Below are 15,146 nucleotides of genomic sequence, written 5' to 3' on the forward strand. Positions count from 1 at the left end.
CTAAAAATAATGCTGCTCAGGTTTATATAATGGTCTGCCTTTGAAAGACATAAGAAGTTAGCTACATCTATGAACTGGGTCACTTTTATCACTTTGGGAGCCAGTTTGACAGCTTATATACAACTTGAGATCAGAGTGGTTTTGTTGTTTTCTTTTTTTTTTTTTTTAAGGAATGAGCCATTTGCAGTACAGAAAAGTTTTTATGAAATCTTAATATTTTATGGTTCTTTTAAATTCTCAGTGTTTTTTAACTTATCCTAAAAATAAACTGAAATAAAAACAGCAGTTCATGTTTCAAGGCCTGACATTGGAAAGTTCAAGAAGCAGGCTAACAAGAAAACTTTGTTCTTCTTTTCAGTTGTATGCATAGTCAAAAATGTCTCTAATTACACAAGCATGTGCTGGTGGACACAGTAAAGTGCCTCTGTGAGTGGTGCTTGTTGAATGGGAACTTTCTGATTATTTCTCAAATTCTGACTTGTTTGGGCCTGTGCTGTCTCATTCAGATAATCTACCCGAGTGCCTCAGTCTGTGTTCACCATGATGCATGTCTTCAGATTCCCTTAGCTTTTATTCTGACATCAGTTCTACTGTAAGGAATAGTAACTCATAGATGTAAGGATCCAAAATTTACAACTTCTGATAAGTTTAGGCATTTAATAATGTATTCCTATTCTCACTTTTTTTTTTTTCTTTCTGGCAGGTAAGTTTAGCTTCCTTGTCTTAAAAAGGGGCAAGATAAATTTCTTTCTAGTGTGTAACTTTATATCCTAATCAGAAGCAGGGTTCTGGGTTCAATGAATAGGTAAAGCTGTGCAAGCTGTTAAAATAGTGTAAATAAAGCTGTCCATTAGGCAGCAGAGTGAACAGCAGCATGTGTTGCAGAGACAGAGACAGTTAATGCTGCATCTGCCTGCTTTAGGATTCTTGCTGTTTCTGAGGCATTCATTACTGACTTTTGCTAGAAGCAGAGCTAGATATATCAAATTAAAATACAAGATGTCTGTTTTATTTCATTATCTCTGCTTCTGGTCTAATTCAATCCCTTTGCTAAGGAGAATTATGTCCTTCTTTTGGCCATTTGAAGGAAAGAATGGGTTCTGTGTGTTGGAAATGAACTAATGATTCTGTTATCTCTCCAGAGATATGAAGACATTTATAACTCCATCTTATGTCTTCAAAGACTTATGTCTTTGAAGACATTTTATAACTTCAGTGTTTGACAGGAGAGGTTGATGGTATCCTGACCTCAAAAGTATTGTTGTACAAACTCCTGCTACAATGCAATGGAAATATAAAACTATTCCACAGAGAAAAGACAGGATTACCTGCAAAGGATTTAGGCAGTTTTCATACCGGTAGCAAAATATGTAGACTTCTGCTGCAGTTGCTCATTTTATTAAAAACTCAAAAATTATATTTAATTTTTTCAAAAATTATATTTAAATATCCAATTTTACTATTGCTCTATTTACATCCCAAATGTCAAGATCTGTTTGCATCCAAGTAAAAAAAAATTCTCTAATTTTAATATAATTTTGACTTAAAATAATGCATTGGTCACTTCAGGCTCATTAAAAATATCATTTCAGATGTTTTGGAAAAGAAGCTTTAGTTGATAAAATTTTAATGAATTAGGATTCCTTGAAATCTTTGCGAGTCAGTCAGATACCTTTAATCAGTTTCCTTTCACCTTGCATATATTTTCTTAATACTTGTGCAGTTGTGTAAAGTAATTTTATTAGTTTTTTCTGTAATTATTAACTGTATATTATAGTGATTGCATATTCTATAATTGTTTTTCTTCTAAGGGCTTGCAAATATCCAGGAAGTAGAGGCTGGAGTGCAGCATATTTTAGCAGACATATTTGCTAAAGATAAAGATGCACTGGATTTCATCAGGAAATTGTAAGTTTCACTCTTACTTTCTAAACTTTCTTGCTTACATGGTAAAACCCAGTCTCCTAGTGGCAGATACAGGACTTTTTGTTAATGATGTGAAAACAGTGTTCCTGTGAGATGGATTTCAGGCTGTTCCTGTGTGTGTTCATCAGCCCTTCTGGCTGTCAGTGCAGCAGAGGTCTGCTGTGAGCATGCTGTGGTGCTGTAACTCCCAAAGAATGAAAAAGCCTGTGCTCTGCCCTGTGAATAGCAGATCTCCCTTGCAGTTAGTGGCCCATGAGGGAGTTTTCCCTCTTTGTTCTTTCTTCAAGCTGTAACTCTTCAGAAGTGAATCTGCTTAAGCTCTTGTTCCAATAGCTGACCTGACACCAGTCAGTGTAACTAGTGTGCAGTGATGGGTGATTTTGGCATTGGTAGCCAATAAGGCAAACAAATATGACTTGTTTTTAAAGCAGGACTTACTGATCTTTAATTGTGTTAGCTGAATTAAAGTTTTCTTAAATTACCTGATTTCAGTGTTGTCATGTCTGGGGAGCTGGTATGACAAGGCAATAGTCACTTGTTATTTCATTTTGTCTGCTGTGTGCAAGAGAGTTATCAGAGACCATGCACCACCTTAGGAATGTGCAGAGTTGCTTTGAAACAGAAGTGTGATAATTTCAGTGAGGGGGGGGTTGTTTTGTAAGGGATGTGCTGTCACTACCTGACTGTCACTTTCATTGTTTTGAACACTGGAAATTCCTCAGTTGAATCTCAGGGCTCTACAGATGAATCCTGTTCATCAGAAGTGTGTTGTATGTATGATAATCACAAGGAGCATGGACTGCCATTTTTTTGCAACTTCCCAAAATTTGTTATGTGAAATTTAACCCATGACTGAAGTGCAGGTGGTGGCTTTTGAGTTTGCATTCCTTTGAGGAGGAGGGCTGTGAGCGGTTTTTCCTGCTTGACTGTCTTCTCTTGGTGTATTAAAGTCAGTACACATTATGTCACCTCAGCATGAAGTTATGTCATCCACTTCTGCAGGTAATTACAGTTAGCAGCACTTGTAATTGAGCAGACTCCAAGCTTATTTTTTATTTGATCTATGCAGTAATGACTTGTTCCCAGTTTCATGCTAAAATATAAATATTTATATAATATTATATAAAATAGAAATATTTTTATAAACATAGATATAAATATCTGATTTTCTTCTATTCAGATGCCAGCAAAGGTACATTTCCATCCAGTCGACATTGGCAAAAGTGTCATCCAAAAATGGAAATGAAAAAGATATCAATAAATTCCAACTGTACCATGAGTTTTCTTGTAATATAAAGAATATTCAACATCATCAGGTAAACCTTGAAATTTTAATTTTTTTTTCTTAGAATTTTAACTGTAGTAAATGTTGCTTTGTTTTTGAATTGTGTTGCTTAAAACTAATTCTAAAGATACTTTCTTTTTCTTTACAGTTATCAGAGGTATTAGAGGCTTTCAAATTCTTAAATTCTTGAAATGCAGAAATAAGCTCTTGATCTCTGTTTTAAGAAACAGAGCAAAGGACTGCTATTTAGTACCCCAAAAATCAGTTTGTTTTGCAAGGCATCATGTTTTTCTTTTGTGGACCATGTTCGGTTATCCTAAGCCCCAAGTTTAGACTTATATAACTAGATAAAGAAAGGAGGGCTGAAGCAAACAGAGAGAAGCTGATGGCTTGACAGCTAGGCTACCCCTGTTACTGAAGTTCAAAGGCAGAATTGTGATGCACTCAATGCAACTGTCAAGACCTCTGCACTAATTCACAACTAATCACCAAGTGAATTCTCTTGTTTTATTTACAGTCACCGAGCTTAAAAAAAACAAAACAAACCCAACAAAAACCAATTGAAAAAACCAAATGATAATCCTAAACCCAAACCAAACCATATATCAGAAAAGACAGACCACTTACATGCTTCTAACTACAAATGTCCTTTTCCTTTAGAAGGCTCTGATATGCTCTCATTTTCTTCTGTGCTTTGTTTTAAACCAGAGTATTTTGAATTAATGAAGGATTAATTTATTACAAAAAAAAAATTCACAATGTGGATAGGCAAATTTTTAAGCTGTTTTTCTCCTTTCCAATATGAAAGGTGTTAGGTGAATAACTAAATTTCTTCTGTTGATTTCAATGGGCTGTTCTTGCATAGATGTTTGAAGAGGTACCTGTGGTTTTTCTCTTTGTAATAGCTATGAACATTTATTCTCCTTATATTGATAGTTATCTGGTGAAAAGTTGCTTCTAGAGGGTTGGGAAGAGTTGATAGAGCAATCTATTGGCTACTGTGGTGACATTGACAAAGATTGGTGGATTCATCATGTTATGATGTATGGATTCTTTTGTGTCCTTTTTTGTTGAAGGATTACTTGAGCTGGGAAAGAGTGTTTGGTTTTACCTGCTCTCACAGTGGTGAATACCACGATGTTCACTCAGTACAAGTTGCATAAGTGTTTCCTGGGATGATGGTATCATTTAGTTCTTGTTCAAGGCATCCTTTTTTACGTAAGGAAAGCTGTTGCTTAGCTACAGTGAGGGCTAAAAACTGTGTTTCCCAGACCTGGTCAGCACTTTGGTTATGTGGCTGCACTGTTTTTTATCCAGGGTGTGTCCTTAGTTTGTCTCTTTGATGTTACAATTAGCTCAATCTGCTTTGGTTTATTCTTTCCTGTGCCTGCTGCTAATCTCAATACCTCTTTCTTTACCTGTTCTGGCTCTTCAGAAAAGAATAAGCACTGATTTTGCAGCTGGCACTCCTGTAATCACAGGATAGTTTTGCACACTTACATGCTACCTCTTATCTGTTTATTTCTGCTATCAGCTATTCTAATACATTGAATATTTCTGTATTGTGAACTGTAAAAGTGTGAGTTGCTTGTGCTTCAGTGAGATTTCAAGGCTCAAGGTGTGACAGGGCTCTCTGCACTGGTTGAGCAAAAAATGTATTTTAGGACAGTTTCTGAAGCAACATGTAAAATGTGCTGTATTGTAAATATACTGTAACTTTTCATGTCTGTTTTTAGTTCTTGGGTTTTCTTCTTTTCTCAGTTTCTATCTTTCTCCCTTTTGTATTTTGATAATGAAGTAAGGAGAAAGTTGTTTTTTTTCCCTCTTTATCTGGCATTTCTTCATTAAGCTTAAACCCTGGTAAACTCTTGAAAGTCTTTCTCATCTTCATTTTCTCATCTTTATTTTTTTCCCCTACTGATGCAAATTGCCATTTTTTAATGTTGTTATTTTCTTGGGTTATGACCATCCTTTTCAATACTTAAGTCTTTATTTTTTCCTTCACCTAAGACTGTGGAGAGATAGTTCCTTTGTGCATTTAAAAACTGGCAAAAGTATTTTCTTTAAGAATAGAGTTCAAGATGTCTTCAAGAGAAGGAGTTCTCTGGTTTGGCTCAAGATTATTAAAAGAAGCTTATACCTGGAAAAGATATAGGAAAGCCTGAACCCCAGAGTGATTTATATAATTTACTAATCCCCAAGAACTTTATGTTAAATGGGTGTGTTTGAGGAACAGTTGTAAAACTTACTGCTTTGAAGACCTTCTCAACTGCTTTCATGGCTGCATACAGACAAGTGTTCTGAATGCCTTCAGGCAGAGGCAGAAGTCAGCTTTAAATCTCCTCTTCATAGAGTTGCAAACACAAGATTCCATAAAATCCTGCACTGAAACTTGTCATCACCGGAGTATGGAAGTGCAAGTGATCCTACAGACCTGGTACAAGCCTAACTCTGCTCTGGCTTAGATGTGAGTGTAGGGGATGCACAGTAGCCTGGCATGTCACCTGTAGGAAAACAGGCTGTGCCTTTGTGACCACAGCCCTGGCAGCTGTGAGTGTGCCGTGCAGCATGTGTTGCAGTGAGATTAGGGGCTGTGCAGCAAGCTGTGCTGCAGCTTGGTCCTGCTGAAGGTTTGGGCTCCTTCCTGTGCCACTGTCATTTTCTTTTCTGAGACGTGACATTTTGTCTTGTTTGAGTCCTGAAGTAATCAGGACTGGTGTGGAGTCAGGTTGTTTGAAAAAGTTAAAATAGTAAAACTGTAATGAGAAAAAAACTTTGTTTTAGTCAGCTTTAAAAGCTGACTCCAGATTTTGACATGGTCAGATACCCTGTGGATGTTTCCAGCTGGAACATTTTGCTAGTGGGAGGTTCAGTCACAGCTTCTTCCTTTGGCAGCAAGGAGAACCTGACTGGACTCCTAGGACATAGCTGAGAAGCAATACCAACACAGTTATAACTAAGAAAAAAAATATCTTTCAAGAGTTTGAGTTTTTGACTAATTGTAAACAGTTTAGTGTTTGTGTACGCCTTGGGGTTGTGTTCCTTTATTTGGAGATGACTGAAATAGTGGGAGGAAAAGAATTCATGAATTAAGTGTAACATTTGAGGCAAATGCTCTATTTTCAATCTCATACTTAAAAAGGAATTGGAATTTAAAGTCCTTGGCAAAGTATACAGAACTTATTCTGTGAGTTTAAGTCAATATGCAACATATAAGAGTTGTGCAGAATGAAGCATGTTGTGTTTTTAGGATAAACAGAATAAGGTTTGATGAATCTTGTGACTGGATCATATTGTTGTTCTTGCTTTCTCTGAAAAATGTATGTTGTTTCTAACAACCCTTGCCCTGGATCTGTTCCAATCTCATATAAAAACAGTCTTTTTCCAGAAGTGAAGACTGCTTTGTGACTAGAATAGCCAGATTTTAACCTGTTACTTAAAAAAACAAACTAAACAAAAAGAGCTTTATTATATTCGAGGGCGAAATTAAAGAATTCCATTCTTAACTGAGCATTTATTGGATGATTATTCTTCTCTGAATGTATCACTTAGAACAGGATCGGCAGATTGTTTGAGAGTGAAAAATATAAATAATATTGGTGACTGCATTAACAGCTGGTTTAAGTTCAAGTGACTGACACATTGTGCAGATGTAGTGCCAGGTAACAAAACGTGATGCAAATATTGACCCTGCTGACAGCATGCTGAATGATGACATTATAATTCTATCACATATATTCTCTGTTGTGAGCATCACTTTGATTTCATTTTAACTTGACATTTAGCTTTCTCTCTTTTTAAAAAGTAAAGTCAGAATAAACGTGAAAGCATTTGATTTGTTAAAATGTGTCTTTCTAATTTCTACGTGAAAACATTTGGTTTGGCAGTCAAGGTACCAGATGCTATAATATTTCACATGCAATCTTTATTATTAGCTTTGTTGTTCAATGATATGTCAGGCCTGGTATGTCACAGGAGCAGTAAGGCTGAGGAATATAAATTGGTCCTATGTCCTGGAGTCATTTTAAACCATTGTATTTAACATATGTGACATGTCTGAGTTAGCTAGTGATTGAATTAAAGTTCATGATTGACACAGAGTGCTCTGTTGTGACAGTGCTCAGGGCCTGCTACATACAGCAACATGTGTAGTCATACAGGAATGTCAGCTTCCAGCGGGTTTCTTTTTTTTGGTATTTCTCTACTTTAAAATACTTGAGAAGGAAAAAAAGAAATCTAAAGATGTGCATTTTATTTGCTTCTGAATATTATTCTGTTTCTAAAATCTGCTGGTCAGTGAGATTTTGTAGTCTTAAGGTGAATATTCAGTGTCTCCATAGTGAGATTAGACTCAGAGTTATCCACCAGAATCCTCCAGGATCTGCCACTTGTGGTTCTGGTTTTAAATGTAGAGTCATAGTCTTGAATTAACTCTGTGTAGAGCTATACAACCAAACTTAGCTTTAGATCCTGACTGTGGAGTTAAGTACTCAGAAGTACATGCACATGGTTTGAGGCAGGAGTGTCAATGTAAAGAGAGTGAGTGTTTACATCCTTGTCTGCTATTTGTGAATTAGGCAGGAGTGTCAATGTAAAGAGAGTGAGTGTTTACATCCTTGTCTGCTATTTGTGAATTAGGCAGGAGTGTCAATGTAAAGAGAGTGAGTGTTTACAGCCTTGTCTGCTATTTGTGAATTAGGCATGAATAACTAAATTCATCCTCTTTCAAATTAAGCTGAGCACCTTTGTCACAAGTTGTGATTCATAACTTATTTAAAATTTGGATTAATAATGGGCAGAAAAATGGAATCTGAAGCATAGAAATAACTTCTGAGGTCTAGTTCTGATTGAAATCACTCTTTGATTAATTTCTTGAGTTTTAATTTGGGTTATTAAATAAGATTATTCCACCACCAAAATTCACGCTGTCTTGCATTATAAGTGTGTTTAATCTTAAACTGGATCCTAAGATTGCAGACTCTAGGAAAAATGTATTTGTTATGCCATGGCATGATTTAATTTGTGTTTAAATTGTGGATGTTATCTGTACATTCTTGTACTTCATGAACTGATTTACTGTACCACCATCCTGATTTGCTACAGAATGTCAAGCAAGTGCGTACACAAATGTTGATAAGTTTATCTTTTGGATATTTTGTGTGTCATCTGTCTCTGCCATTTATGTTTGCACTCAGATTCTGGCCATTAACCGAGGGGAAAATCTGAAGATCCTGACAGTGAAGGTCAACATTCCTGACGGGGTGAAGAATGAATTCTGTTGGTGGTGTGTCAATGAAAGGTCTGCATGGATACATATTCTTACAGAAATCTCTTTTTTCTATAGACAGCTGCATACTCAAGTGTATCTCATATGTCTTGTTACATTAAGAGAACAAATTAAAGAAATATGTATTAGATTAGATGAAATTAGCAAGTGGATAATTCTTATCTGTATTTCCAACTGCTGTAGCATTATGCTGAAAAGATCATGCCTTGGGCTATATTTGCAAGTTCTGGCACCATTCTTCAAGCAGTTGAATTTGAATTTTTTTTAAACATATGCAAAAGCTGATGAAATGTGAATATATTTTTAAATTGTAATATGCATCACATCCAGTAGCCTTTACTGAAAGGACTTTGTAGAATCCAATAAAGTATACTCCAAACTTCAAAAAATACCTTCTTATGCCCAATTGCAATGATTAAACAGGGCTATGTAAGATTCTTAGGTCTGTGAAGTACATAACTTCAAGTTTCAGAAATGTAAGGAATTACATGTTTAAAAAGAACTTAATGGATTTAACAGACAAACATAAATGTAACTGCTTTCAGTGCATATCTCTCACATATTGTGTGAACCATCTCTTGCATTTTGATCTCTTTTTAAGTTAGAAAACTGGACTGTAAAATCCAGGTTCTTTTCTTTCTTGCTGATTTGTTCATACAAGTTGTCTGGGATTTTTAACCCTATAGTGAGATGCTTAGTATTGCATAATTTTCAAGGTCTTTTGCAAAAGTTTAGGTCAACGATATGTGTTTTGTGCAATATCTGTCAGTTTTTTTCTTGGAAACTGTACCTTGATGTTCTCTGCTGGAGAATATTATGATCCAAACAGTGCATCTTCCTTGCATGTATAAAAAATTACTTTCTTTTTTTCACTAGTTTAAAATATTGGGCATTTTTCTGGTCCTGTCTTAGAAACTCCTTCCTTTGCATCCTAGGAATGGATAACCAAAAAGAGGGAAGAAAAATAGGAAGAATTGTTTTAATGTATAAAACTGAATACAGTGGTACTGCTTTAGCATGTATTTCGTTTTCACAAGAAGTCCAAGAAATGGATGTGGTAAAAATGTTCCTTTTCACTGTAGAAATTTAATAGGGCTGTTTCTCTCTGAAAGGGAAGAATAGGGCTCTGAAAGTAATAAAGTATTTTTTGGCCAGATACTGTTGCTCTTAGATCATATTGTTCTAAGTAACCTTCTTTGTTTCCAGGAAAGTATCAGGAGTCACAAACACACCTGTTTCTTTCTACTTTTAGTACCTGTAACAGAATTTCTGTCCTCCCTTCCAGCTGTATATTCTGTAAGCAGAACATAGCTGTCAGTTTTGCTTTTACTGCATCTATGATAGAATTTGGAAGCACTGTGGACCACAGATAATGGAACAGCTTGTCACTGCTACACAAATAAAAGTGGGATGTAAATTGAGATATTTTTGGTTGGTTACCCTTTTGTGAGTCATGCTGGGATAAGAAGAATATTGACCTTGGGAGTGAATACTTATTAATATTTAGCACTCATAAGGCTGTATATGCTTATGGCTTTTTGCTATTTAAGGACACTTTCCCACCATTATAAAACTTCTGAAGGAATGGTTTTAATCTTTGTGCATTAACATCAAGGACAGATTCTGATCTTCCTCCTGAGATTGACAACTGTGTTATCAAACTAACAAATAGTAAATGTGTAATCTGCCCTACAAGCTTTGAAATGGTTGTCCAGGGGTGGAATTTGCATTATTTTCATTGCATTGATTTGCTGGTTAGACCAGAAGATTAATAACTTATTTTTGAGTCAATGGTTTCAAAACTTTGCAAAGATATTAATCAATTTGCTAGAAATCACACACACAATCAGTTGCAGAACCAGAAATGCCAGCTTGCTACAGAATTTGGCCAGTATTTTAGCCAGAAAACAGCATCACCTACTGCCCAGTGGATTAGTAGCAAATATTCTGAACTGTTTGTATTCTTCTGAGACAAATTTTTTAGCACTAAGTACTCCTGCAGTAGAAAGTAAGTTTGGAAGACTAGAGTTCCTTATTGCGTTGAGCTCTGTGTGGATGCTAAGAATATTGTTCCTTTTTTTGCAAGTTCAGAATGTTTATTAGCCTATATAAGCATCTGTTTCCTTGCAATTTGGGTTTGTGTGGAAAATTCAGGAATATCGTTATGCCTGGCTCTGTGGATTGTATTTTTCTCCAAAAAATGGCACCTGTGTGGTTTGACAGTGAACCTACTTCCATTAACACTGGAATTCTAGTGGTCCCAAAGACTTTTTTGTGAAATTGAACAGAGAAAAGTGATCAGTGAGAGAGCCAGAGAGGGGCTGGTTAGCTGGCTTTGAGTGTAGAAACAACATGGAGTTGTTCCCAAGTGAGATGGGGTGAGAGTTTGTTCCCAAGTGGAATTGCAGCCTTGGAAATGAAATTTGATGTTTGATGATGTTTTTTCAGTTTCCAGTCAAATATCTCAGATCCTGTGTAAAGTCCATGGTACAGGCCTTAAAGACTTGCTTTGTCTGTGGTTACCAACTTGGTACATGTTTTATTTAAAGTCTTGGAGGAGCACAAAGCTCTGCTGTTTGTCCTTCAGGTCTAAAAGCCTAGCTGGGCTCTTCCTGGAACAGTTATTAATCAGTACTGGTGATTCTTAACGTGGGCTCTGTTCATTCTGTTCATGTGTAGTTCCACCCTCTGGTGTCTCAGTAGTCTAAGCCATTTATGTTTGTTGTGGTCCCTATGTTTGTTGTGAGCACTGGGACATGGAGAGCTGAGGATCAGAGTAAGATGATACTATTTGTATGGAGCTTTTTTAAAATTTGGCTTCAAAAGCTAGATCTTGATTAAATAATCAAGAAAAAATCTGTTCTTAGAGGGAGGCTTAGCTAGGCTGTGATGATCTTTAAAAATATACGCACATGATTTTGCTTTGTGTTTTACAGCAAAGTGATTTTTTCTTTTCTTTCAAGAAGTATTGAAATCATTAAACTCAGTATTTGCTATGATTGAACTTGCTGTTTGAATGTTCTCTCATTTGCAACAACTTCTAGCAGAATGTTGCCTAAATTTTTATTTTATGTATAGGCAGGTAATAAAAATATCTATTGTGATTACCCATTTACAGAGTTTAACTGGCTTTAATGGATGGAAGAGAGGGGGAAACAGCTGCCAGGTTTCCAAATTGATTCTAATTTGTGCTGAGGATGTTAAGTCATACTTGCACCTGCAAAACCTTCATGTTTATAGAATGTGATGGTAATAAGAGGATTTAAAGCCTTTCTCAGTTTTATGAAGGTGTGGAAAGATCTCTAGTTACAAATATGTACGATAGAGCTATTTGCAAAAACTGTTGGCAAAGTGGTGAGGTCATGTGGCTAAGCACTGAATTACAGCCCTGAATGTTGTAAAACTGAATGGTGAGCTTAATTCTGTTCCTGTGGCTCTCTGCTCAATGCAGGGTTGACTCTGTCACACATTTCTCAGCTATTATATGCACAGACACTTAGAAAAGCTGTTTCAGGAAGTTGCAGATCCCCTTAGACAACTGAAAAGCTGTCTGGGTAGGAGTGGTTTTGAATTCTCAGTATTTGAGTGGCTACAAGCAAACAAGATCTAAAGTAAAATTCAGTTCTGTTTTTACTGCAGCTGGACACGTTATGACCATAATTCTTGCATGTTTCATTTAAGCCATCCAAACAATAAATTTAGAGAACCTGCACGGGTTTTTAAAAATATGTATGGGTATCTCCCATCACAGTTTGGGACCCAGGCACATTGAATAATACAATAAATGAAGAAAACTGAGTGTTATCAGTATTTTTAAAACTAATAAAAAACAGGTAGACTTTTAATAGAAAATGTCAGTGGTATGTTTCTGTTTGAGTATAATATATCTGGTTGCTTCTCCTTCCCCTCAATCTCTTCTCACAGGGTGGATCGTCTCAATGAGTCAGTTCTGCTTGTTCAAGGACTCACAAACCCACCCTAACCCACATCTCCCCACACCCTCCTTCATGGAACTTTGCCCTCAACAAAAAGATCAATGGATTAAATATCTAGGAAGCTTTGAGAGTGAGGTGTATTTTACAGCAAAATTTGAAGTACTTGTTGTTACAGTTATATAGTTACCATGCAGTCTACCTAGAAAAGAGTTCAAGGCTTCAAAGAGTTTGGCTTAGAAGAAGCTGGAAAACAGTCTTATTTTTGTTTGGCATTGTTTATTTAATTTTCCCTTTTCCTATATTATTACTTACACTTCAAATGTATTAGTAGCAGGTAAGAGAAAAACATTTTTAAAGTTTTTTGGTTTCTGTGGTTTAAGAACTGCTGCAAAATTAGTAGGAATTTATTTAGAAGTTGAATAGAGATACTCAGTGCATTCCAAGTGAAATTTGAATTGGGTTTCATTTATTGGCATTAGTTTAGCTCCTTAATCTCTATCTGTCCATAGTTGCCTTTTTTCAGTCATTCTGCAGTGACAATCACAGAGGATGTTTAGGAATTTTTTTTCTGATGTAATGAGGAATAGCAAATAATGCAACCCTAAAGGTAATATGGAACCAAGTTTTGTTCAGTTACAATGAGCTTTGACTTCTCAAAGTGGAGAATGCTTTTTTTTGTTTTCTTTAAAACATAAACCATTATTGTGTTCTAAAACCTAAGAAAAAATAAGCCTGTCCCTTGTATGGTATTAGAACTATGAGCAACTTCTCATTCCTTTCATATTTGACTCATGATTTAGTTGCCTAATTATTGTAGTAATTTTGCAGTTTATGGGATTTAACAATGTAGAAGCCTTTCTGGAAAGTTCTTTTTTTATCTAGTTGTTAGCATGTGTTCTTAAAATATTTTTTATTTTTCTTCCAATCTTTTGCAGATGGAAACCAAAGCAATTTTTAAAACCAGACTTTATGAGGCTACTACGGAGTTCTGTAGAGGATGCATATAAACGCCTTATATATCCTCTTCTCTGTAGGGAATTCAGGTAAGCCTGGAATAAATCTGTATTCTCATATTACTGACATTTTTTTTAGCAATTCCCTCCCCAGTGTTTTGTTAGACAATTATTTCTCTATTTGAAAATATCAGCATGTTTCTAATCCTCTGTGCTTACAGAAGAAATGAACTATGATTTCTGACTATCAGAAATTAAATCTATATAACCTCTTTAGGCTACAGTAGAGAAATGATCTTTCTGTGAAGACATTTTACATGTAGTAATGTAGTAACATTAAATGTAAAATGTAGCAACATTTTACATATTTACATACTTAGATACTTGTACATTTATTTAATTAGGTACAATTTAGAACTATATTATCATGATAATTTTATCTTTATTCTTGTAATAGTATAAACCATGATGTCGCTGAATGTTTCAAACATCTTTTCATGTCACAGCAATATTACTGTCAGTGACTTCTGTTTGGACTCATTCTTTTACCTGTCTAATGGAATTCAGCAAAGTATTGTTAAGGTTGGAAGTACTCCTCATGTTTGCCAGCTGCATTTTGTGGCCAATGAATTAGTTATAGTCTGATAGTATTTTGTGAGTGTTGTCATGTCTCTAGAGAAGTCAGTAAACTTTTTACTGGTGATACTGTAATGATGTCATTGGATATCATGTCCCTTGTTAAGATCTGTAATATTATTCCACATTTAAAGGAAATTGAAAACTTTGTATCAAATTAGCATGAATTAATTAGGGTGTATTATAGTGTAGTATAAGAGTTTACCATATAGTGGAAATTACTGAATATGTCCATTAAGAGTGTTATCTTCTAATGGCTAACAGTACTTATGGTGTGATTCTTCAGTACCAGAGAAGCTCCTCAAAACATAGCATGCTTCATTCTGGCAAGGCGATCTCATACGTGACCTAAATGTTAATGCTTTTTTTGAGCTATTCAAAATGAAATTTATCCAAGAGGCCCTGTTTCTTGGACCAGAGATGCTGAAATGACTTGTATCAAAATGACATGCTCTCTAGTACCTAAAATCAGCAACCACATTATGAAATGTTTTTTCTGTACTTTCCTGGGTGTGCTTTTGTGTTTGAATTGGAGCTGTTTTCTTAACATGTTTTCATGAACATCATTGCAAGAATGATGTGTGTTCTACCTCCCTGAAAAGAACCATCAGCTCAAGGTTTTAACAGCATGTCTTTTCAGTGGTTTTTGAGCATCTTCACTACAGTATGTTGTGTTTACTTATTGCTTTGCAAGCAAGATTGCTTCTTCTCTTTTGATTAGTGAGCCTGGTCTTTTGTTACTTAGAATTTCACAGATTCTAAAAATACTGAGTTCCCTTACTATTTTGTGACCGCAATACATGTAGCTACTCTAGGGGAGGCACTGTGTCTGTTGAGGTCAAAATGGTGAACATCTCATGGTGGAGAGTTCAGTTGTTGGCTTCTGTCACTACAGTCTCTACGTCTCTACAATCAAACTCTTTCAAAACAAAGAAAAATAGCTACTTTTTAGTGGGGTTAGATTTTAAGAAATATAGGGGTGCTTCAAGGCTCTTTTCTTGTATTTTTATTCAGTGGTTTGTAGCACTGTGGCCTGTCTTGTGTGTAACACTTTGAGGACTGCTGGAGCAGTAGGTTGCTGAAGGTTTTCTGTTCTATTGATCAAAAGGGGAAAAAAAGCTTCC

At 35.7% G+C, this 15,146-nt stretch overlaps 1 protein-coding gene across 1 annotated transcript in view; it reads left to right on the forward strand.

Moving 5' to 3' along the window:
- SRBD1 (S1 RNA binding domain 1) overlaps nucleotides 1-15,146 on the forward strand; it is a 124,512-nt gene that overhangs the window by 12,711 nt on the left and 96,655 nt on the right. The window contains exons 10-13 of the mRNA XM_064708958.1: nucleotides 1,812-1,908; nucleotides 3,107-3,242; nucleotides 8,407-8,510; nucleotides 13,369-13,476. Of these exons, the coding sequence (XP_064565028.1) occupies nucleotides 1,812-1,908; nucleotides 3,107-3,242; nucleotides 8,407-8,510; nucleotides 13,369-13,476 (445 nt within the window). The remainder of the gene's footprint in view (nucleotides 1-1,811; nucleotides 1,909-3,106; nucleotides 3,243-8,406; nucleotides 8,511-13,368; nucleotides 13,477-15,146) is intronic.

This window comes from Zonotrichia leucophrys, chromosome 3, assembly GCF_028769735.1.
Source record: "Zonotrichia leucophrys gambelii isolate GWCS_2022_RI chromosome 3, RI_Zleu_2.0, whole genome shotgun sequence".
NCBI lineage: Eukaryota > Metazoa > Chordata > Aves > Passeriformes > Passerellidae > Zonotrichia > Zonotrichia leucophrys.